Raw genomic sequence first — 25961 nt, forward strand, 5'->3', positions numbered from 1 at the left:
AAATAAAACATTGCAAGATGCGCTTCGGCACTACCACCCATGTTTACTTCCATAAACACAGAGCATGCTCGCTTGTGACGCCATTGCATCCTCTACTGCACATGTGAGACGCTCATGTTGTCTAAATGCAGTTCACACAGGAGAACACATACAAGTCGCATATATTTGGAAATGTGAACAACAGGGTAAAAGAATCGGATTTCACCAAAAAATTAGGAATTGAGCATTAAGAACTGTAGTGTGAACCTAGCCCAAGTGTTCTTCAGAGTCAGGTTCTCTTAGAGTTCCTTCTTTAGAGTCAGGTCCTTTTTGTGCTCTTTCTTCAGAGTCAGCCCCTCTGTGTGCGCTCTCACCACAGTCAGACCTTCTTAGTGCTCCCTCACCTCTTAGTATTCTTTCTTCTCCTCAGTCAAATCCTCATAGTGACCTCTCCCCAGAGACCACTGAGCCTGCTTTGTGCCATCCAGAGACTCCTGAGCCCCATGAAGGATCTTTCTTTCAAAAAGAGCTATGTGAGAGTTTCCTATCAAGGCCCCTCTTTGGATGCTACTCGTATCTAAGGCCCCTTTGTGGGATCCTCTTCTCAGAAGCACCTCCGTGGGCACTCCTCATCTCCAAGGCCCCTCAGTGGGCACTACTCGTCCCCAAGCCTACTCAGTGGGCGCTGTCTCCCTGTTTGCAAGGCATTTCTCCATCTGCTCCACCTCTTTGTGGGTCTCGAGCTGCTCCACCTCTTTGTGGGTCTTGAGCTACACCACCTCTTCGTGGGTCTCAACGTGCTCCACCACTTCAGGGGTCTCAACCTGCACTGCCTCTTCGTGAGTCTCAAGCTGCACCGCCTCTTCGTGGGTTCCTGTGCTGCAATCAGCAGACCCCAATGCTCCTGCTTCTCAGAAGTCAGCTTCCAAGGCTCCTGCTGCTGAGATGCTGGCCTCCTGGCCATCCTCAAGAGGTTATCCTTGGCCACTGGCCTCCAAAGGTCCTTCGCAGCTGTCCTCTCCAGGTTCCCCTTCACCGCTGGCCTCCAGAAGTTCTCCTTGGCCACAGGCCTCCAGAAGTCCTTCACCACCGTCCTCCCCAGCTTCCCCTTTACCGCTGACCTCCAGAGGTCCTCCTTTGCCACCAGCCTTGAAAGGTCCTCCTTCATCTCCGTCCTCCAAAGACCCTTCCAGTTGGCTTCTACAGTGAATCTAACACAACTTTGAAAGCTGTTTTTCTCTCTAAGTTCTGTAAGTTCTGCCAATATAAATGGACATTTCTTCAATTCTATTTCAATATTAAAAACCTTGATATCATTGGAAAGCTTAGATTCCATTTTTCTTGATCTATAAGTAATTCAGAAGGACCCCAGGTAGACTTCCTGGTCTTGCCATGACCTGTTAAATTTTTATACTTGTTCAAACTGCTATGGATTAAGTTGTGTGACAGTCGCAGTGTTGAAATATTTTCCAACAGAAGCCTGGACATTAAAGGCTTGGACATTAAAGACGCATTCGCTTGCATGCATATGGGATACAAGATGTACTTTTGAAAGATCAAAAAGATCTAGTTTTCTTGAAACATTTATAAATTATTGCTAATGCTTTATTCATTTGTTGTGTTCACAGATCAAGACTTCTTCAATGCCACATAAGAAGAATAACCACTACAAACATCAACCATGTCACTCTGCTTATGAGTGTAATTATTTTAACTAAAATCTTAGAAAGAAAATTATATGTCTCTTGACTCATAGTTTTGATGCATTTGTAGAATGTTTTTTTTTATTATTATTTCTGGGACTAGGAAAGAAAGAATATTTCAAATTATGGTAATGAGTAAATTATGCTTTTTATTTATGAAAGTGCATGACATTGTCACTAATATACAGTTTTGGATCTTTTATACCTTCACTGTGTTTTTATTTAGTATGTAACTTGTTTTTTAGACCTTTACACATACCTTTGTAACAACAAAATAATTAGAAGTAAAAAAGAATTAGACTCAAAGTATCATATTAAATACCTAGGGTAATAAGCTGAGAAACAAATATGTAAAAGAAAGTACTTTTTAAGTCTTTTTCATGACCTAAAAACCAAAAAAAGAAAAACTCTTTAGACAAGTAACAATTTATCACTTTTAAACATTATTTTATAGTACAGAAAGCAACAGGTGCTCTATCAAAAACAGAATTTTTTAAACACCAGAATATTTCACCTTACATAGGAAGGGGGAGGGAGTGGCAATAAAGGCAGTTTCCTTTCCTTTTTTGCTGTTGGTTCCTGACCTACTCTGTCCCACTGTGGGGCTTTAGTCTGGGAAGGGGTGGAGACAAAAAAACAGGGGAGAGGGGAGGAAAGTCAAAATGAAGTGGGACAGACCCCCTTCCACCACGATTACCACCCCTATACTCCCCCACTGCACACACACACATACAAATCCACATTTACATGTGCATACGCAATCACACACACACGGTTAAGTATGTGCATGCAACAAACTCTTCAAAGCCAACTGGTTTTAATAGACATCCAATTAGGCAAAGACATCTGGGGAGCTGCTGTTGCAGATAAATAGGGTGAAAGGAAGACAAGATTCAGTCACCTCTCTGAAACTTCTGAAGATCAGGGGAAAGCACCGATGATAGAGGCAGCAGCAAGGAGAGGTGGGGGCCTAAAGAGAGAGGGAGTCACACATTTGAAGAAAGAGGAGAGGCAACACACCACTCCTGCATTCAGACTCTGAGAGGCAAGAAGAGAGGAGAGACCGGGAGCTTAGCTCACTGACAGACGCATAACAAGAGAGGGAGAAAGACGAGACCCAGGAGGACTTGGTTACAATCTCAAGTAACTTCAAAACGAGCTCAAACAAAAAACACAGAAACAAAGGAGGAAAAGGAGTCAAGAAAAAGTCTGGATTTGGACAAAAAACTTGCCTTCATTTCTTGGAATTTTTTTTCTGGACATTTAAAGAGAAGCAACTTAGATCTTTTTTTTTGTGGTTATATTTATTACAAGAAAACTTTTCTGTTTAATCTCTTCCGCCTCCCTGCAGCACTGAACTTGAGGATATAAATGGACTTATTTTGTTAAGAAGGTTATAACAGATGATGAAATATATATATGTATTAATAAAGTCATAGTTTTGATCTATAAGGATTTGGAGAAGAAAGAACAAAGGGGAAAAAAAGCAAAAATTCTGCAGCCCTGCACCCAGCCCTGCACCCAGCTCAGCATGCCCCAGCCCCTGAACACATCCACAGCTCTCCCAGCTCCACTACCATGTGTAGATGGACAGTGACACAAGGTGCACAGGTCGCCTGGTTCTCCTCCTTCCCCTGCAGCAGACCTCCATCACGCTTCCTGCCTGTGAACTTTCTTCTGCTGCTCCTCTTGCTTGGACCCACTGCTTCATCAACAGATTCTGAAAAGAGCCATGCACCAGAGGGGACTCTTAAGCCACCTTGTTGGGCGCTCCTGCGCGCATCCTCTGCAAGGTTGCCACGGGCGACTAACTTGTCGCTGTCATCTGCAACAGTTGTCGGGCGACATGTGCGAAGCAGCTACAAGCATCTACAAGGTGATGTGCGCAGGAGAAAGCTGTTCTCCTATCAGAAATTCTTCCTTCGCATCGGCAAGGATGGACACGTCAATGGCACCAAAAGAGAGGATGATCCATACAGTAAGTTAATATTATGATCTTTCTGGTGTTATGTTTTAAGCTTTCACAAGGTAAACAAAATAATAGTTTCTGTCAGTACTACTTCCGGGTAATTTATGAATAGATTTCTGTAAGAAGTCTTTAAGCACATAACTCCTACTTTTTTATATTGCTGGTAACCTAAAACGCAGCCCTCTTCTATTAAAAAGTTTATCTAGAGAGAAGGAGGTTTAATTTTTTTTCTTTTCTGGAGTGAGTGTGCACATTAAAACAGGTGATCGGCCAAAATAACTCATAACAGCACTACATGCCTCCAGCCCTTTTGCCATGTGGAAGAGGCAGAGCCTATTTGTCTTGCTACAAAGAGCTTGGGAAAATAAAGCTGGACAAAAAAAAAAATAGAAGAAGGGAAGAAGAAAAAAAGAAGAAACTAAAACAAGTAAGCCAAGGAGATAAAGACAAAAAAAAAGAGTAGACAATTCACTGGAATCAATTATATATCGCCCAGAGAAAGTTCTTTGTCTTTGAGGGAAATATCTAAAACAGCTATTACCAAACCCCAAGAGGAGAATGACAAATCCACTAACTTCTTGTTGCTATTGTGTTCCAGCTCTAACAGTCTTGGGCATATGCTAAGTTTGAGGTTTTCCTGACTTAGATGTAAATTCATCTATGCCTTTTTCTTAATTTTTTTAATTTTCCCGGCTATGAAATATGATTTAACCTTTAATTATCCCGAGACAGGTCACTGAGAACACATGATTATTTGTCAGTGCTACTAAACTTCACATTTGCACAGCTGTCCTTCTTCACACTTGCTCCAAAGTTTGTCTTGCACTGCCAAAATACTTCTCTGCCATTTTATCTGGAGGTTGTGGGAATTTATAACGGATAAATGGTGTCCAATCTGCACAACGACAAACCTAATTACTTTGAAACTTCAACTTGCAAGGCGTATCACAATTCGTTATGCCTGATCGAGAGCAGAAAATCAGCTGTTATCATTCTGTCCTCCAAAACTTTTATCTTGTAGTTAAACACATCTGGAAGTTCTCCAAGACTCCCAGAGATTTCTGGCCTCTGAATAGCTCGGACTAACTCCACGGCCTCAGGGCACACTGAAGGCAGTTGTTCAGAAAGAATAGGACATTGCTCTTAGACAATAACCATGGATAGTTTGTTTTTTATTTCTATTCTACTAAATATGGTCTTTCTGCATTATGTATTACTTATATTTCTTAATCTGAGATGGCATTTTGAGTCTGTATGTCAGTGGGAGTTATTCTAATTGGTGATAACTTATCAAAATTCTGTGGATGATTTCCAGTCTCAACCTTTTCTGTCTTTAACAAGATTAATACAAAAAGTTCTGTACATGCATTATATCAGGAGAAGATACATCTGTGGGAGAGATTAGTCACACTATAAGAGAGTTTGACAAATCTGTTCAAAATTACACATTTAGGAGTGCTATCATACTGTTTTTAATGTTTAACATTAGCAGTTAGCATAGCTGGCAGGGCTTAAAATAACTAAATCTTCTGTTTACACATATTCCATTAAAAATTTAGATCAATATCTTACATTCTTTTATTTACCTATTATTATATCTGGGTTTTCTCATGATTGCACGATAAACATTGCAGTGATACAGTAATTATCTGACTTTGAGTCCTCTGAAAAAACGTCCAAGAAGAATAATTTGAGGACAGTTGGCTATGATCTTTACGTACAAGGAAGTTCATAGCGAGCTGGGTACCAATCGGGGCTGCTGAAACAGCCTATTTCTCTGTGCATCTCTCATTGTAGGGCCTTTATCTCGCTTACATATTCATGCATATGTCAGAGGTTGCCATACATCTACTTTTGGAGAGTTTTTATCTTGTGCTGGGTGTATACACACACAAACACATGCACACACACATACAGCTAAGCACAGAGAGGCCACTCTTGCACATGGCCTCCATATGGCAAAGCCCACTTTTATTAGGGCCAGTGTGAATATGTGTGTGCGTGTCTGTGTGTGCCACTCAGACACCAAGTTTTTGCCAGACATGGTTGAAGGAATTTCAATTAGCGTCTCTTGTTCCCTCCCCTTGCCTGCAGTGCTCTCTGACACACACGTGCACATGGGCGGTTTTACACACAGGGAGCTCAACCATTAGCTCTTTAAAGCCTAGACCATGAAATAATTGACAGACAATTCTTTTTTTTATTATTATTAGAGTTGTCATTGAACTTTCTGACAAAATTTTTATAAATTAAATTAGATCATTAATTTGCATCAATTAGGATACATTATGCATTTCTTTATAAACTTTTATATCTTTGTTGTTCAGTACATGTGCCTGATTGTGTAAATCAGGTTTTTTTAAGAACAAAAAAATCTCATTGAGGATTTAGAGGTCTTAAAAACTCATGTATCAAATGTGATACACTAGGCTTTAAAGGGTTTAACCACAAAGTGTCACTAACCATAATAGAATTAACTCCCTGCATTAGAGAGCCTGCATCAGAGAATCAATCAGTCTGAAAGGTTGTCGCAGTTTATCATTCTGGCAAAATGGTAAGAGTAATTTGGTGGCAGAGAATCACATGCAAGTCTTCATTCTTGTGGATTCAGTCAGGTTTTTCTTCATTGGAAAGGTCTGCATATAAAGCAATCTGAATACTCCTTGTACTTTTTTACATGAGCTTTGAACAAATTGCACCCCTGAAAGTAAAGCAAACAGAGTGTAATTGAATTCTGCTTCTATGTGTTTGAACATAAATGTGGTTTTTCCACTTTCCATGTTTCATGTTATTCACATGACCTCTCCTTCTTAGAGGTTTGCAAACCAACAGATTTTGACCACAGTTCTTTTTTTGTTTTTACATTTCAGATCATAACATTGTTCAAGTACACAGTGATGATTTTATAAGCTTATAGAAACCAAGCAACTGCTGCATACTGCATGAGAAACAAACTCCTAGTATGATGTAGTTTTCTGAAGGGTATTCACCAGATACAAGTGGCTTATCTGTATTGATCCAGATTAGAGGAAGAGTCTTTAAGACACATTTTAGATTAATCAATCTTTTATTCTATTTTTATCATAAAGATAATTACAGTAGAGCTTCATGTTTTTTTTCTGTATTGATGGAGGGGCTAAATGCACTGGTTTTTCACAGGTCCCCACTCCCCACCCAAGGAGACATGGCTTGGGGGGCACCATTAGCGCGCCAAAAAAAAGTCAGTTGCAGTTAGTTGCAGTCTAAGCATGCTTAATTGTCTATCTAATCAATGGAGAGAAGTGCCCACGGCAATATGTCAGTAGTCAAGTCAAATATGCCTTTGCACTCCGGCTGGTTAATAATGCTAATATGGGTGAATTATCCACAGCATCCAAGGCTGTTTTCAATTAAAGGGCTAGTTTATGTTTTTAGTATTGAATCAGGTATGTATTTGGTTATTACTAGCTTGAATCTTCACAGGTATAGGTTGATTCATATATGAAATTGATTTAGGAAATGATTAGTTGAATACTAAAAAGTTACTGTTTTTATCAAAATGCTGTTTGTTGGGAAAGCAGAGTCAAAGATATGCAGCAGAAGGGCTTATCCAGGGAGGCCTTCATGAAAAAAGTACTCTCTTCCGTATGATTAAAAAATGAGACAGGCTGATCAAATTCATTGAACACATTTCTAAATTGAGCACATGTTCACGACATTGAAACAGCTTATTATGGAAGCTGGCTTGCTATACGTCACTGGATCATATCAGGGATGATGAAGACATTTAACAGTGGTTGGGACTCCCTTATGCAGTCAAGCCATTCTGAACTTATCAACTTAGTTGCATTGAAGCACATAATTCAGGGTTAGTAAGGATAATGTGAAATGTGTTCTTTGCCGCTTACATGTTTTTTTGTTTACCCTCATTTGCTCCGTGCTCATCTATCCATCTCACCTCATAAGGCACTAGGAATGAGGCACTCTGGTCTCCATTTGGATGTCTTTAGGGCACGTCAGGATGTGATTAGCATTGATCCTGGCCCTGACCAAAAGGCAACAAAACTGTCCTTGTTCTCCTTTCTCTCTGTTGTGTACATTTCATTCACAGACAAACAGATAGAGCAATAAAACAGTTTATGGGCTTTTGAAGTTTGACCACAGTTTGACTTCACTGCAGCCACTCTGACAGTAAATATTTCCTCAACTGATTTGCACATGATAATGTGCATTCATTGGCATATTCCTTTTGAGTTTTAACTTTTTCAACCAGTGGTTTTTATGTTTTTGAAGTTTCAAAATGCCAGTGAAACTGTTTCATGCATAAAAGACTAAAATGGAATTAAAATAGTTAAATAATATTTCATACTGTATAACATTGCTGCATAGTTAAAGATACATTTTCGTGTGAATTTTGTATGCAAAATTCCATTGTATTCATGATGCTCTTTGTTCAGTAATGATCTCTAACCAACCTCTAAAGGTGTTCAGAGTACAACTAGGATTTTACTAAGATAAAATTACATATAAAGAGATTCCATGTTCTAAACAGTAGACTTTTCAGGGCAACCAGCTGGACAGAATTACAGATTTTTTTTTTATTGAAATATGTTTCACTTTCTGCTCGCCTGCAAAACAAAATTGAGTAAAAAAAAAACAACCCATGAATAAATAATTTTGTCACTGTATTTGAGAAAATCCATTTGTATGTACAGGTTCTTCAAAATCTGATGATCAAATGTTATAAAACTTGTCCAAAAGCAAGTTTGATGCAGAATTAAGATCTACACATGATTGCTTTTATTACATATCCTTACTATCCTTAAACTATCCTCAGTCTTCCTCTATGATTGAATGTCTCTTATTTTGCAATCTCGCTCTTGGTGCTGCGTCTCTTCTCCGAGGAGCATGTTTAGGGTTCTCATGGGAAAAGGTAACAGTGCGGCCCATAAAAGAGAGTTATGAGGTGGTGCTGGATGCACTGAGGGTTCGTGTCAGCATTGCTTTTCATTTAAGATTACTTTGACATCTTCATGGACTCTTCTTTGCAAAGTCCTTTGCAAGAATCCCTACAACCACTTATTCATTAAATGTTGAAGTGAGTACTCTTATAGCTTCTAGAGCCTCATTTAAAATCAACGGTAATGTTCACTCAGCAAACATGAAAAAGTATACTGTGCCCAATCATGCTAATATTTACATATGGGAGAGTCAAGTTGGAAACAAATTAATGAAAACATACTCAAATTACCCCCCCCCCCCCCCCCCCCCCCCCCCAAAAAAAAGAAAAGATCTGATATAGCACCTATTTTACATATATTTTTTTTCTGTATGCTTTAAACCTATAACACTAGTTCAAATGTTTGTGTGTTTTTGCAGCTTTCTTGATGTTTGTTTAGTATCTAAAGCGCGGCAGGAATCTGGTTCAAATCAAGACATTTATCCAGTATGATTTCTTTTGTTTGTTGAGTAAACATATTTGATGTCCTGCTAAAAGTCTACATAACGCTGACTCTCTTACATAAGCGCCATGTTTCAAATCATTTGAAGACGCTCAATAAGTTTCATTATATGCTGTTTCGCAACAAACACTCTGGAATAGATTAAAACAAAGATATGCAGAGTTCATTAGTCTTTGTCAGTTTGAGCTCATAATATTTTACTTCTTTAATAGTTTGTTCGCGTTTTATCCCATATGTGTTATAGCATCCATTTCTAAAAAGATATACCGGTAATTGGATATTAACAACCATTCTTACAGAAACTCTGGTTTTTAAGCTTTGGTTGGATCCTGCAGCTTCTTTACAAGCCATACCATCTCTGTAAATTCCCTTCTTCCCCGGCCCTGTTTAGGGGGTCTCATTCCTTCACAAACACAGGAGTGAGCGAGATCACCCAGAGGTCAAGAGGTGTGAGTGCCCTTTAACCTCATTACTGCCCATAGAGGGTCATTTTCAGAGCACAGAATGGCTGATACAACATCCAGAAAATCCTTCCAATAAACAATTCCAATCTAGATTATCCAAATTGAGACTGGAAACAGTATATAAAATTAAAATTGTTACCTCAGAAGAGAGCCAATAATGGGAAGAGGGCCAATAGTGTATTAATTTGGCTTTGTTATCTGATCCATTTATTGACTACCACTTGTCTGAGGGGTTCCTAAGGCACATATAGTCCTTCCAATGAATTCTGGGTGTACTCTGGGATTTCCCCCAGTTGAAGAAACCCAGGAAATCTTGCAATACAGGAATCTAAGTAATCAGTCAATTCCCATAAAATTCCTAAATCCTGTCAGCTATAGAGGAATTGCAGTTTGCCAGCGTAAAGGAACTCCCCAGTCTATGTATAAGTGTGAGTACTGCCACCCTTAAATCGACTTAAGCCACATGTTTCCAGGTGTTTTCCATTTGTATTGCGCACAGCCTCTTACGACAACAATGGGAGGTCAGACTATATAGCAATTATTAAATCATGGCCATTGCTTTTTGAAGATCCAAGCAATGCACAAATATGTGTAAATACTTAAATTTCCCTGAGAGAGTTATTGGAATCCATATGCTGATTCTCACTACCCTATTTCTGCCTAAGACAATGGAATAAATATTGGCTTCATGTGTCATAAGAATTAAAGGCAGGTATATGAAGGGCACATCAGAAGCTGAAAAGTATCCTGGATTTCAATAACTTTCGATTGTAGGAGAGGAAGCAACTGAAGCATATGTGCAAAGTATCTCATTTTGGAAATCCCAATATCATCCATGACTTTATCAGATTACCTTGGTCTATCATTTCGAATTACATAGAAACCCTCCTTGCTCATTTTCCAACTGTTCGTTTTAGTCTGGATTGGTGGCTAATATGCAGGATGAGATCTAAAAAATTGCCACCACTGAAGCTAAAAATCTGTCCTGGCCTTGGTTGCATAAACTAACAAATCAAAACTAGTTTGTTTCGCAAGATGTATTACAGTAGATGAAAAAAGTTATTAGTTGTCCCTAGGAGGTTCTTTGTAAAATATTTTTCATTAATATAGAGATTTTTATATGAAGTTTTATTTGAACTTCCTAGAAAACTGCTTCCCCAAGCTAATAGTTGCCTTCCATGTTCTATTAGCTTTGTTGTATTAGCAGATTTGGGATTTTTTTTGTTTGTCGTTTTGCTTATTTTGATTATATATGAAAATGATTGTTCTAAAATTAAATGAGCTGCTTAATATTCACCTCATTTTAATCCCCAAAAGACTTCTTTTTGTATTAAGCATTGTGCAACACATTGAAGCTGAGTCAATATGGTAGGAGAGGGATTTCTACTCTCAAAAGGAGAGCTTGTCTTGCAAGGAGTCACACAGAAAAATGACAGACTGTCTTATTCTTCGGTCACTGTTTACATATTTTCTGTCATCAGTGCATGACATTTCAACATTATTTCATTTGATTGTCGATTACTCTGTCAGCTACAACAAGTCAGCAATAGGAGCCAGATTTATGCATGCACTCCTACCACAACCAGCAACACTCCACCCAGTAGTTTATAAAGTCTTTTAGCAGCAAATCACATTTCTAAAATATCATCATTAGCTTCCTCAAACTTTGAAAACGATTTTTTCAACAAAAACCTATTTTATCCAGTGAGATAGGGTTATTCCAAACATACAATCCCTGAGACTAGAAGACAGAAAAGAAGGAGATACTGTAATGTGAAGCCAGTTCTCTAACTACTTTGAAGTGACATTTTGAAATCATGTAAATCAAGTCAATGTTAGGCTGTATTTTAGACTTATCCTGTAACATTAAAACAATGTCTGAAGAGCTGTTTGTTGCTGTCTAAATATCAAATTGTTGCTATGTGCTCCTCGGCGCAAACAGCAAGGGGAAAGTTGTTTGCAAATGCAGTATCTGTCCTGTCAGCGACACTCATCTCTGTGGTTTGACATTGCTTCATTTTGGAAAAGTTGAAGCCAGAGCCACTTCAATGCCGAGACCAATGCAACTAAAAAGTAAATACACAGAAAATGACTTTTTAACAAATGGAAAAGCTTTACTCTGTGGTGTCTGACAGAGTTCTGGGACTCTTCCAGAGGTTGTAACCTGGTTTAAGGAGTCAGCATTAGCAACACACACCAAAAGTAACAAAAAGCTATATTCTAGTTTTATAAAACAATTTATAAGTAGATGTTCAGCTCCAAATTTCCCATTTGGTCTAATTTTATAAATAATACAATATTAAACAGTTTTTCCCCCCCACAAACTTGAAGATACGTCAATACAATGGGAACTATATGACTCCTTATTATTTATTTATTTTGGTGCAGATCCATTAGAGAGTTTCTTTTAATAACTTATATGTACTGAATACATAAACTAGAGTAAAAATCAAGATTAGGTTTTACCAAATGCTGAAGCACATGGCTATTGTGACAGAATAAAACAGACTCCCATTATCTTTAAGTAGATTATGTTTATATACCAAGCATTGAATTGAACACCCTTCACCACCATCTAGTGGTCAGAGTATATCCAATTTATACAAATTTCTCTAAAATGCATTCTCCTTTGTATCCCTAAACATAAAATAGTTTGTGTTCCATATTCAAATTATTGATCTTTACAGCAAAGACACAACATTTTTCATTGTATAGCTGTACTATTTGATTCAAGGACTTGCATAATAATGTTTCATGAAGCTTTAAGCCAATTATTGTTTTTAAATTTAGAGCGATTTCAACTCAAGCTGATAACAATTTTGTTGAGAAAGGGAGGCAGGAGGCAGCGCATCAACTACAACCTGCCTGTATTGAACATGCTCTAAGACCAGAGAAGGAAACCCTTTCTGTCAAAGCAAAGGCTTGGTTATAAATGCAACTGGTATAAAAAAAAAAAACAACAACAACAAAAAAAAAAAACAGGTAATTTAGGTGCTTAAGTGGACTCTGTTTTGTTAATTCTATAGCCGTTTACTTATTTTTTGGTGGCTGCTCTGACTGGAAATGCAATGCATCAGTTGTCCATACTTGTTTCAAGCAGGAAGACCATTGCACTGCCTTCTATCTCCATTTCCTATTTAAATAATCACCAGCCTCTCTTTGAACAACATGCCAGTGCAAACATGGCACCCTTCAAAAAATCATGAACACCATTCACATTTACAGCAATGACAATTTTGAGCTTGAAGTTGGTTTGTTCTGGGATCCTTTCAGAAAAGCTGCTTCAGAAGCAAATATGTATTGGTGTCATTAAACCTGAAAGCGGACACTGAACAATCACATTGGTGTGAGCATGGTTCCAGTAAATAAGCCAAAATCATGGTCATTAGAGCATTCGGAGCCTTTCACTTAAATATGCAATAGAGAAAATGACCCCAACCGCCAAATACATGCTTTGTGTTGCTGGTTCTCTAAATTTCTCGTCATTAAACACCAGCACACACACACATTCTGTTTTTTTAGTTATGGGGATATTTCATTGACTTACATTTATTTGATATGGCCTATCCCAGACCCTAACCCTAATTGTTATCAACATATACCTAGCCCTTACCTGAACTGAATTCACACTTTAGTCCTTAACCGAGCCCAGGTTCCACCCAACACACGCAGACAGAGCTTGAAGGTAGCTTTAATTAGATTCATCAAAGGTAGAGCTGAATCCAGAAAGGCATCTGGAAAGTCTGGCTCTTTGAGCGAGGTAGATTGGAATTTCAGCAAATTACCCTGTGTTTGAGGGTGTGCATGCATATGTGTGTGTATGAATTGACATTAACAATAAGAAAGAAAGAATATGATATAGTTGTACAAACTAGATAATATTTGACCTAAAAGCAAAACTGAAAATTGGTCGACGACAGCTGTAAGCATATCTGCAACAACTGAAAGCTGAAGGATTTTTTTTCCTTCCCTCCTGTCTTGCATTACACAGCAATTCGTGCACAAACCTGTCAAAACAACAGTTGGGCAACATCACCCTGGCAGCTGAACAGTAAATGAAAAATGTGTGAAATGCAGGCGACTGTCGCAGCACTTTTCCTGAAAACATAACTTCTGTCAATCTGTGCCTGCAAGTCTGTTTGGAGAGAAACCAATGGATTTGGTGCTGTATCATGTTACAAAGTCAACTGTGTGAGAGAGAGGAATCACGGTTTCTCAGGTGGTTGGGGTTTATGCTTCCCTTAATCATATAACCATTAACATCACAAAGAATTTGTTTTGGTTTCCTCACGCTCTTAAATGCGTGTGACACAACTTGGTAAAGTTGGCTTAAGTTGCACAGATCTGAAAGAAGAGTATAAAACGTAACACTGCCGCTACACAGGACTTCAAAAGTTCTGAAATAAAAGTTTTTTATTTAATTGATTGGTAATATTGAAACACCAAGAGCACCTTAACTGAAGGATGTCAGCTCATAAAGGAAAACATCTTTCTAGACATAGTTATGATAGCTAATGCAATGAGAGAATTTGCAGTAGATATATAGTTTATTATTGAAAAAATAGGATAAAATACAGCTTATGAATATCACAGAAAACAAATTAAGGACCTCTGAAGTTTTTGTTTATAGCAAGATGTTGCCCATATTGACAATCAGCCAGGGGCTCTTTGTTTTCTCAGCTCAGTCAAGCCCGCTAAGCTTAGCAGGCTTTGATGTGGCTCCTGAGCTCAGGATGACACTGATGTCAACCACATCAGTCTAAACCAATACCTCTGTGTTCCTTAAAGCGCAAAATATACAATGGCTTCCGCTACGAGCAAGGGTCTTCACCAAGTAATCTGCGCTGCCGGGGGATGTTTTTTCTTTCTCTTTGAGTTCATAAAGAGCTGGAAACATTCAACTTAGCTCCTATAACCCTGTTAAAAGCCTGGGTGGCCTTGAGTGCTGTCACTGCCACAGGGACTATTTGCTTTTTTGTATTCCTCTGTGATTTTTCTTTCCTTTATTTGCTATTTTAGTACGTTCCAGACAGAATAAAAGAGAAACTGTCTTATATATCTTCAATTCCTTTTTTTAACACATCGGTATGATCCTTACCTGCAAATTAAAATATAACACCTTATTATCTTTTTGTTAGATCTAATGGACAGTGATGTTGCCGTGAAGCAAAGACATCGCCAATTAGAGGTGTTTCTAAAAAAAAAGGTGCCTAAATTGTTAGTGAATTCTAAAATGCCCCTAAATATTATATTTACATTTTCTATACATTATTTGTTTAGTTTCTTTAAATGTGAAATTGAAGAACATTTTACATTTTTCCTGTTAATAGAGGCTCTTCACACCAACTGCTTGTCAAGTGATGATATTTCAAAATACACAGCAAGACCTTTTCGGGCATTAGATCCACTCACAGCTGGTCTGCATGTCAAGGTCACAGAGTGAACAACCTCTTCATAATCTTCAAAAAAGCCCCTGAATAAACAGTGGAAACATTTTCACAACCTCCCTTAACCTTTAGGTTCAGTTGGAGTCTCAGTGACTTCGTCTCCAAATGGGGCCAACCAGGGGTCGGTGAGAGGTTTATGTACGTGCGGTTTATTCTGTCTGTATCTGTATACCTTGTTCTTGCATCCAAATTTAGCAGAAATCGTGTTGTTTCCATGTGATTTTTGAGCAATGATTGTTTAATGCATATGAACTGCAAATGGACATTAGAGGTTACCTTGGGTATTAAATTAATATGGATCGTACAAAATCCCGCATTAACATATAATACGCCCCAAGTTATGCAGTACTTTTGCCAAAAACAGATTTCCTGTGCTAAAAAATATTCTGTGGCTTTGTGCCATATGTAGAACCAAGGCTATAACTTTGCCAACCTTTAATCAGCCAAAGGACAATAAAAAATCTTTCTCTTTGATTTAAGAATTATTTTGTGAAAATAATAATAAGAATTTGGAACTTGACACTAGTAACATGGTATATATTGTTTTATGACTACTTTAGGACCTCTGGTTTTAAATTAACTTTAGATCTGCAAAAACAAAGGAGTTTATCAATTGTTCACTGGAAACACAGCACTGTGTAAAAAAGTTTGCATATGACAAGACTGGACAGCAGACACAAGTATTAGATTTGAGATGATGTAATAACTCTAGCCATGGCAGAAATAAGGAAGGTTAATAATATAATGGACTTTACCATATATTCTGTAAAAGCCTGTAACTTGATCTAATGCATATTTCTCAGTGGCTGAGCTCTGGTCTTGTTGTGCTGAGACAGTTAGCTCCAAAATTAATTTATATTTCTCACTAATAATGGTGCCTTCACAATTTTGAAAAATATAGAAAGATAACACCATCTGCCTAATTTATCCAAATTGCCCGAAATACATTTTCCCCTCTTTTGCTCTTTTCTAATGGTTCAAACTATAAGAATAGTATGTTCATTCAGTTATAGCAGTTTTGAAACGATAACTGTGGCAATGCCCAACATACCAATTCAACTGTTTCCTTTGGCATTATTTTAACATTTCTAGGAGTAATCCTTGTCTTGCATCGGTTTAGCATTTTTAAGCCCGGGATTATTCTTTGTTTGAAGCCTGTTGGTCTTTTCTTTTATTTATTTATTTGTGCTGCCGGAGCTACAATTTACTACAATTTACTGTAAAGCTTTTGACTGCCATCCCTAAGATCCTTGGCAACTACAGTAAGTGCAGTTCTGTAATCCTTGGTCAGTACATTGATTCCCACCACCATTTATGTTGGACTGTATTCCACTGCACAACTCCCAAAAATATTACAATAAATGATGAAGTTAAAGGAAAGGTGTTTGCATGGTTGCCTGACTTGATTTAAGTTTAGCTGAAGCCCTTTTTGAGCTGAAATTTCTCTGGTTGCTCCAGTTTCCTTACCCTCCTCAAAGACACAAAAGTTAGGTTAGATTTGGTGTTGACTTAACAATGGATGGATGATGTACTGAAGGTGATTCCCATCTCTCACAATATTAAATCCTTAACAGGCTTCAGAATCACATGACCCTAAAAAAAAAAAAAAAAAAAAAAAGCTGGAGAACCACAGAACACATGCAGTGATATATCAAGTCACGCTTTCTTAGACAGTGCAGTTGTTTTCCATATCTGTCCTTCTCATTTTGTCCATATTTTTTAACTAAGCTAAAATCTTAGGTGAAATTTTAATTATAGAGATTTTTTGAAGAACTTTATTACTAGCATGGAAGACAATAAAAGATGAAGATGCATGAAAACCTTAAAGTATGAAGCAATGATTTTATGACAAGACCCAGGTATTAATGCAGGGTTGCAGGGGAAGTCACTGGGGAAGGTGGATGGTCATTTCATCAAAGGGGCAAAAGAGTTTAACACAGGACAATCAACCATGCTCACCTATCCACACTCTTATTTAATGGGAATTTGGAGGGACAGTATATTTAACACGCCTGTTTCGTTCCCCAGAGGAACATGTAGCATCTATGCATTAATGGGAAGAACATTAATGCATGGATGGGTTGCAAGGAGTTATTGCAGATTTAAGATTTGATTTTAATTCTCACTATAGTCCTGGAATATATAAGAGGTTAAACCAGAAATGTGTTTAAGTCATTCCAATTTATAGCTCTGTCAGGGTTATAGTTAGGGATTAACAGGGAAAGTTTATCCAGCTTGCTTTTATGAAATTTATATTTATATAGACAGCTTTTTGACCATCCTAGTTTGTTAAAAACACTGACAACTGGGTAGGTGAAAAACTTTAACATATGGAATTTACGTAAACAATCCACCATTATACTGTACCATTATTTTCCTTCTCTTTCCTTCTCTTTTTTCAACTTTAAAACAAAACATAGACTCACTCTGTGATATTCTGTAAGCTTACAGAGGAAAAAAAAACAAAACAATTCTACGGTAGTTCTGAAATTCTCTAATTCCATAAGATTATTAGCTGAAATATGTGTACATGTACATGACAGTGGATTTGTCGAGGAAAACCAATGTGATGTTTGATCTTAATCTGCCTTTCTCTGAATCCTTAAACTGAGTCCCCGCAATTTAAGCTTTTTGTTGCAGTCTGGAGATTTAACTCACATGCTTCTGGTTTATGGTAAAGAGACTATAAAAAAAGAACCCTGTGCTTTTGGTTTTCTGACAAACCACATCAAACAGGAGGAGGGAAAAGGGTTTGAACAGGTGCAGAATCTTTGCGCGAGCACAGACAGATCTTATTTTGTATGGATCACAGCTCAGAAATGTCAGCTGTGGAGCAGCGAGATGGAACATTTTGAACCTGATAGATCAGTGTTGTGTTGCGGAGCATGTCTGGGTGAGTAATGAACTTAACTTTAGTGTGGCAGCATTATATACTGAGAGCCACGGAAAATCTTGGAGTTGGGTTACGCAATGATTCTTTTTTTTCTACCTAAATAGGACCTGTGGGGACATTAAACATTTTCACATCATGCTCATAAAAAATGGAAAATATGGTGAATACCGATATAAGATTAAATCAACTTGCTCAAAAGCATTTCCAAACAAAACCTGTGAAAGAATATAATAAAAGTGCACAAAACCTATCTTGAAAGCAAGCAACCGATCCTTATGATGCTATAATGAATGTGAAATGTATTCTGAGGGCAATTCAAAAAGAACATAAACCTGAAATTATTTTTTTCCTTTTGATGTTTTGGCTGTTAATTGTTCTGTAGATTGATTTTCTAGGTTTCCTGTTCTGCTTAAACACCAAATAAAAGATGAGGTTAGGGCAGCAGGGAGATATCTAGTATAAGAACAAGAAAAAAAAAACATTTATATTGTGTTCACATAGCTTCTACCTAATCAGCAGAAAATATGAGACCAATCACAAGGTTATGTCTGTCTCTATGCTTTTTTCCAAACATATTTGGAGTTTAGAGGTACTCTGAAGGTGCAATTTAGTTTGGTTTCCACCTAATGCCGCAACTAGGATCAATTTCCTTCTTGTCCTGTTTGCTAATCTTCTCAAAACCCTGTTAGTTTTATGGCTTGATCTAGCGACTTAAGGACGACAGAAAAAAAAAGCCACTGACCGCAGTGTAAACCAGTAATTGGTTCACCTTGAAAGCCGATATGGCCGCCTTGACCTCTTGCCAGTCAGCAAGTCAGAAAGCTTCTCTCAGTCTTGTCCGTATGCCTGTTGGCTTGCTTTTGCTCCCATGGTCAGAAAAGCAAACATTGCAAATATGTAAAGTAGAAAAAAAATTCCTGGCCGACAGTTTACTTGCAGCTCAAGCAGTACATGAGCAAAAAGCAAGTGGGAAAAAGGGAGAGAGGCACATCTGAAGTTTCAATGAAACTGGAAAATAAAGACAAGACCAGGATATTCATGTGAGGAAGAAATTCGGATTAATAATCATAATGTGTATTTGAGTTAAGAAATGATAACAACCAATCTTTGTAAACTTAAAATAATCCACCTTTATACCTCCTTGCATAACCAGGATGTCTGAAAATCTTTTTAAGTTACACTAACAGTAGTTATTGGAGGACAGAGAAAAATCCAAGACCATAGTGTTTGTTACATGCTGTGACATTCATGAAACCTGTTCATTCAAATGTTATGCTCAGAGCTTTGCTTGCTGCCTGACCTGTAGAATCAAGACATCACAATAGTAGAGCATGTCTGACAATAGGAAGTAGACTAAAAGATCTAACCTTGATCTACAGGTATAGAACTTGAAGACGTGATTACAAAGCAAATTGTATATTGTTGGGGTTTGGTAAGAGATTCAAAGCCATTTATAACTAGAGAGGCACTTTGAGAGGCAGATTTTCCCCCATATTGTGACTTAAACCTATAGCTAATACTAGCACATGATCTGGATCATTACAATTTTTTATGTATTGTTCTTTGACACGAAGCATACCTCTGGTAAACATTTTGTTAAGATCCATTCATAACTTTAGAAGTTATCCTGTACAAAGACAGACAAACACACACAAAAGCTCTCCTAAAAACATTACGTCCTTGGCAGGGGTAATTATTTGAAGGAGTAGAGGTAGGGGTAGGGATTCCCCAAAGTTGCCACCCTACCAAAACTACTCCAATAGGGTATGCAGAGCAAAGCAGGCCACACTTGTCTTGGTCAAGGTCAGTGTTTATTGGTAGGAGAGAAGCAGAGCAAAAATGGTATTATAGGGAGAATTAAAAAAAAAAAATCCAAGACCTTTGTTAAAAAAAAAATCTGTGGACTCGCAAGACAAAACTTTATCATTTTGGAAGAGTTGCTTTTTTTAAATGAACAATATCTTGACAGTAATGTGTGTTGTGATGTTTTTCTGATGCTGTGCTTTATTTTAGGATCCGAATAACTTGATATAATCCTGCATTTTGTTCTATCATTTTATCATTTTAATCATTCATAGCAGTTTTAGCCACCAACCGTAGCCCAGGTAGTTATTAGGCTTAGAAAGAAATTACCTTTTCACGTTGTATGTTTTGTTTGTTGCATTACATTTGTCCCTTAGTGAATGAGACTTTGTTTTTTGTATTTACTAATCTAATCTTTGTCTCGGATTAAACATGTGACAGTATAACCCCTTGGAAATACATCACAAATACTGTTTTTGCAGCTCTGTATTGGTAAAATCCTATTGGCATTTCCATGAACATTTCCGCTGTCTTAACAATGGTGCCAGAGTTTTTAGAATTAGTATTTGATACAAAATACAAAGAGTATGATAGCTGATGTCATTAAAATGCAATATAGATTTTTAAATCCTGCTATTTCATTCCAGCCATTTTATGTCTTTACTAGGTATTTTGGAGATCAAATCAGTGGACGTTGGAGTGGTGGCCATCAGGGGCCTCAGCAGCAACCACTACCTGGCAATCGGAAAGAATGGAACACTGTATGGAGCTGTAAGTACTTACTGTTATGCTTTTGCCCTGCTATACACAGGTTGCCTTTTAGCATTTGTAAAACTTTTAATTTATTTGAAGAATTTAATTTCTGTTAAGGTTAATTTGGGAACTGTTTGACGACGGTGTCTTCTTCGAGTATAAATTAAGGTGTGAATCGGTATTCTCAATCAAGTTCTGTTATTAAAAGGATCTGGCTTTTTCTATGATTTTAAGATAATAACATAGATATTTTATAAATGTGTTTCCTAAACCATTTTCATACCTATGTTTTTAGCATTTTCAAAGGGTTAACAAAAATGGAATTAAAAGAGGATAAATACAGTTTTTTAGGCTATCAGTTCCTACCAAAAGAATTGTACTTTTTTCTTCATTTAAATTCAGACAATCCCTGGAAAACCAACATTATAGATCAGTAAGGCAACTAAGAAAATTATTTACAAGGTTGGCAATAACATAAAGTTGTGTACTATTGGATTCACAATTATAAGATCTTTCATTGTGTCCATGACAGAGTAAATGATATCACTCTAAAAAATATAAATTAAAAAGTAGAAGACCCACAATAGATCCTTGTGGAACACCGTAAGCAACATTAACATTATCAGATTCAAATTTCCCAAAAGAAACAGATAACATTCTATCAGTAAATAAGTAGACAACAAATTCAAAAAAGGAACCATTGAGACTTTTTATAGCATTGAGGGCAGTGAAGGATTTTAGAATGGCCAACAGCTTCTGTGCTGTGGTTGGTTCTAAACCCCAACTAGACTCATGCGAACTTCCCTTTTATCAAATTACACAAACCATTATAGTTTTGGCTAAAATATATTTGAATGAACAATTATAAATATATACATCAAACCTTTGCAATATATTAAGGGACTGAATAAAATACTTAAAATGGACTACTGACTGTTGGAACCAGTTTGTCTGTGTCAACTCTCCTGTCTCTGCTCTCCATTCAGAAAAAAGGAAACATAATCCAGCAGGTTATTTATCCAGCTTCAGTCCCTTGAGGAGAGAAGCCCTTGTTTCATCTGTTTTCTCCCTCTTTATCCTATTTTCTCAATCTCATTCTGTTCCTCTCCTTCCTTTACTTTGAAAGACCCGTTTTTCAGCGTGTCTTTCTGGAGCTGCAGCACAGATGAAATGACATACGGTGTCGGTGAAAGAGAAAAAAAAAAGAAAAAAGAGATTTTGTTGCACGACCTGAAACTGAATTCCCATGACGTATTCTGCCCGATGCAACACAAGCCAACGTTGGCGGTTGGCTGGTGAGGGGCTGGCATTGGATTACACTTGATTGCTTTGCACAGTGACTTCTTTATCCGGTAGTAATCAATTGAAATCATTGTTTGATTACATCTCCAGACAAAATATCAAAAACTGTCATGATTAAAAAGTTTGATAAGGAATTTATCAATGATCAACTGCATAGCATGTTGACAAAAAGTTTTTTCCTTTTTCAGAAGATACATTTTTATACTATTTAGATCTGGTCTAGGTATTTTAAAATTGATATATTGCTGTTATATTAATCTGATTTAATTTAAAGACAGACTAAGTCCCACACACACAAAGTTTAAATGCTACACAGTGTCTGGTAAATATTCTCCTTTTGCTATGAGAACATTCAGTTTTGTTTCTGGAACCAATTTGAACAGCTGTGGCCAGATTCAAGACTGTGAGCATGGGTGTGCGTGTGTGTATGGATTGTGGGGGGGTGGGGGCAAGAAAATTTTTTCTTCTGAGTATCAACTGCATCCAGTTAACTGCCTACTTAAGTGACGTTAGCCTTGAGCACAACGGCAGCTTCCAGTAAACTGACAAAGAACGCTCCCTCAGATCTTTTCTCTCCTTGTGTACCAGTCATTGCATTAGCATTGTAAAACTCAGACATCGTGTCACAATGCTCTGTACCTGCAGCAGGCTTTAACCTCCGAAATGTCATGCTTTACAAGATCCTCTTTTCTGAGCTTCATCCAAAATAAGATCCCATTTTGATGTTTTACTGCTGGCCTTAATTACACATGGGAATAGTCCTTAAGCAATGGCTTACAGTTTGTTGATTTGTGTTGTCAGAAGAAGTGAAGGAGGAAGATGTCTTTACGGTGCTGTACAGAGCCAGATAAAAAGAGAAAACCTTTGCAACATACTGCATGAGTTGCAGTCTATAAAAGGAAAGTAGTGACTTAAAGAGCAGCAGTCTTTAGAGCTACAATGAAGGAAGGTTCGCAAAAGCAATTGACATTTCTCCTTAAAGTTATTATGATGGTGAAAGATTAAAATGAAAGGTTATGATTGGCTCTAGGGGGGCTGTATTAAAGAAAACATAATTTCCTCTAATTTTAAATTGACACCTGTTAAAAGGTTGGAACAGATGTACCTTACCTGTAGGAAACTCTATTAGCATATTTACTTAGTTGACTCCAGAGTCCTTAGTTGAAGCTAATGGTAAGTCCAAGAGAGGTTAAGATCTAAGTAAACAACTACAGTCTAAGAACAACTCAAAACAAAACAAGAAAAACATCTTGGTGATTTATATCAATATAGCTTTTATGAACCTTTAAAACATTGTCATGTTAGCATTGGTTAATTACAGAAACCTTTGATCGGAGGTCAGAGGAGGTGTGCAGAAAGCTGTCTCTTTGTGGTAATATTTTCTCAAAAGGTTCACAAAGGTGCATTCAATATCTTTAAGTCGTTTGTGGGGGATTTTAACTTTAGGTTAAAAGTATGTGCTTTTAAATGTCTTTTTAAACACGGACAATGTCCCATTAAAGATAATTTATTATATAAATTTATTATATAGATGTTATCTTCGTTATCTTGTATGTGCCATGTACCATTAAGGAGTTCCACAGTATATTGTACCTACAAGAAAGAAGAAATACACCAATCAGAAGCCCAGGTCTCAGTAGAATAAATGAATCAGTTGCAGAGGGATTTAATCTAACTAAATAATCATTACTATGTTTTAAATAAGTGCAGATTTTTTGAATTTTATGTTCCACTTAAATGTTAAAGCTGTACAAGGAAAGTTTAATATCAGAACAATAATTGTATGAAAAATTCAGTTTTTAAACAAAGATTCATGTATTCGCCATAATAACTGCTTGCGCCACACTTTGGCACAATAAGTACAGCAGCGAGTTTGGAAACAACTGATAATGAGTCTTCTACATTGCTATGGAAAGATTTTATGCCTGCATGTTTCTGATTTATTTCAGCCACGCTGGTGGGTTTTTTCAAGCATGCATGGTCAGTTCAGTGTCACACTACAGCTCTGATCTCCAACGGATTTAAGTCTAGATTTTATTTGGTTTGGTTTGATCTTATAAACCGTACAGAATGGGTTTGATTAGTTTTATAGGGATTTTTTGTGATCATGATAATTTGTCATGTTTTCTTGAAGTAAGTTTGGTAGTAACCCGCCCTTGGGAAGCTTATTTCACTGTTGCTTGTTCTTTTATTTATTGATATTGGTTCTCAGTGTGGTTCATTGAAGTTACAAAGGCCTTAAGAATGGCTCTGTAGCCCTTTGCACTCTTTAAATCAGGGCATGAAGTGTTGCTTTTTTGCTCATTTTTTTTTTCAATAAAAATGTGTTAGTCACAGATAATTCATGATAATAGAAATATTCTTTTACTTAAAAAGTTAACATTATTATCAAAAAAATATCTGTGCAACAAAAACAAAAATAATCTTTATGGCACAAATACTTCACAGCACAGTTGTTCAAGGAGACTAAAGCATTTCGGTTTATTACCGGACAACAAAGAGAAGCTGTAATTATGTAATCTTTGAGGTTTTTTGCATGGAATTTGGCTCTAACAATCATCTTGTAAAACTGGATTAATCTTCTGCCAGTAGAATGCCTCAGATATGTCTGTGTACAACCACACATCGTTCTGAGTGAACACATCACTCACTCATCTGGCTCTGTGTCAAGCAAAAGGCCGCTTGGAGCCACTAGCAGCGCTTAGAGATGCTGCTCTTTCCAGAGTAGAGAAGACAGTACAAACATTAAACATGATTTATAACCTTTGATACTCAGCCTTGTTTCATTTTTACATGTTTCCTGTCCACAGAGGGAGTTTGGTCCTGATTGTCGTTTAGTTGAGCGCATCGAGGAAAACAAGTACAACACCTACGCTTCTGCCGAGTGGAGGACCAAAAAAAACAAGAACATGTTTGTGGGACTGAATGCCAAAGGAAAACCAATGAAGGGAAAGAAAACACGGAGGAAAAACACATCAACTCACTTCTTGCCCATGGTGGTGCCACCACGATGATGGGATGTATCAGAAAACTGCAGGACGTTTATGATGGCGACATCGGACAGATCTGATCATGGTCTGTAAAATGCACTGAGGGAAGCAAAATTAAACTTATAGAGAGTGGACTTCTTGTTTGGAAAAGGACGGTTCTATTTTAAAAAAGATATATATCAGTATACATGTATATATTATTTTTGGTTTTAAGTTATAAAGTACACTGGCACAATAATTACAAAAGAAACGAACAACTGTGCCAAAATGTGATTAAAATATTCACATCCAAAACTTTCATGCATTTTTGGAGTGCATGAAAAAGAGATAAAGGTACTGTTAGAAGCCTGACCAAGAAATTTTAAAAGAGGATATAGGTTGTTCATGACACCACCAATGGATATCTAACGGAAACATGTCTCTTTCTGCAGATTTATTTATTTTATGTTATATTTAACAGAGATAAAGAATAGAAGACATATTCTTCTCTTTTTACCTACCATTTATGTTTCTCTTTTTAAGCTACTAATCATCTTAACCTGTATAAATAAAAAGAATATATTTGTCTTTAACTTTTTGAGTTCAATATTTAAATTTGACACAAAAAAACACAATTTAAACACTGGCTATAAAGAAAGATTATGCAATTGAGGGTTTACAATTTTGTGAAATGTTCTTCACGTGATAAAACGCTGATAAAATAACTGCCTCTATGTGACTGAAGGTTCAGTTCTCAGTCTATCTTGACACAAAATTTTCAGCCATATCAGTGGTTTCTAGCTATCATAGCTGAAGCTGTGGGCTAACACCCTTTAGTCCAATGATTATTACCTTTGTTTTTATTGAGTCGGAGAAAATTGTGGCGCATCCAATTATTGATCTGTTCTAAGCATGTTGCCAATGCTCCCCTGGTTCACCTGGTGACATTATAATATAAAGCTGTATGTTGTATGCATAGTTATGGAAATGGATGTTGCTGTCTGCTATAATCTGAGCTAAAGGGAGCACATAGATATTGAATAGGAGGGGCCCAAGAATGAAGCCTTGAGGAACTTTGCATGTGCTATTTCTGGTCCCTGATCTAAAGTTCCCTACAGACACACAGAAGTCCCTGTATTACAGGTAGTATTTAAACCAATTGGGCATACTTTGGTATTGCAATGGTTAGCACCAAGACCCATCTAAGGATGCCTTGACTTGGCCGACCCGGGTACAAA

At 37.2% G+C, this 25961-nt stretch overlaps 1 protein-coding gene across 1 annotated transcript; it reads left to right on the top strand.

Moving 5' to 3' along the window:
* Nucleotides 1-3201: 3201 nt before the first annotated feature.
* fgf10a (fibroblast growth factor 10a) lies at nucleotides 3202-25316 on the top strand. Its single transcript, XM_038283605.1, has 3 exons — nucleotides 3202-3660; nucleotides 20367-20470; nucleotides 24565-25316. Exons 1-3 carry the CDS (start codon nucleotides 3261-3263, stop codon nucleotides 24766-24768), a joined length of 708 nt encoding a protein of 235 aa, XP_038139533.1. The 5' UTR covers nucleotides 3202-3260; the 3' UTR covers nucleotides 24769-25316.
* The last annotated feature ends 645 nt before the right edge of the window (nucleotides 25317-25961 follow it).

Source organism: Cyprinodon tularosa, unplaced genomic scaffold (genome assembly GCF_016077235.1).
Source record: "Cyprinodon tularosa strain WSP-4 unplaced genomic scaffold, ASM1607723v1 ctg196, whole genome shotgun sequence".
NCBI lineage: Eukaryota > Metazoa > Chordata > Actinopteri > Cyprinodontiformes > Cyprinodontidae > Cyprinodon > Cyprinodon tularosa.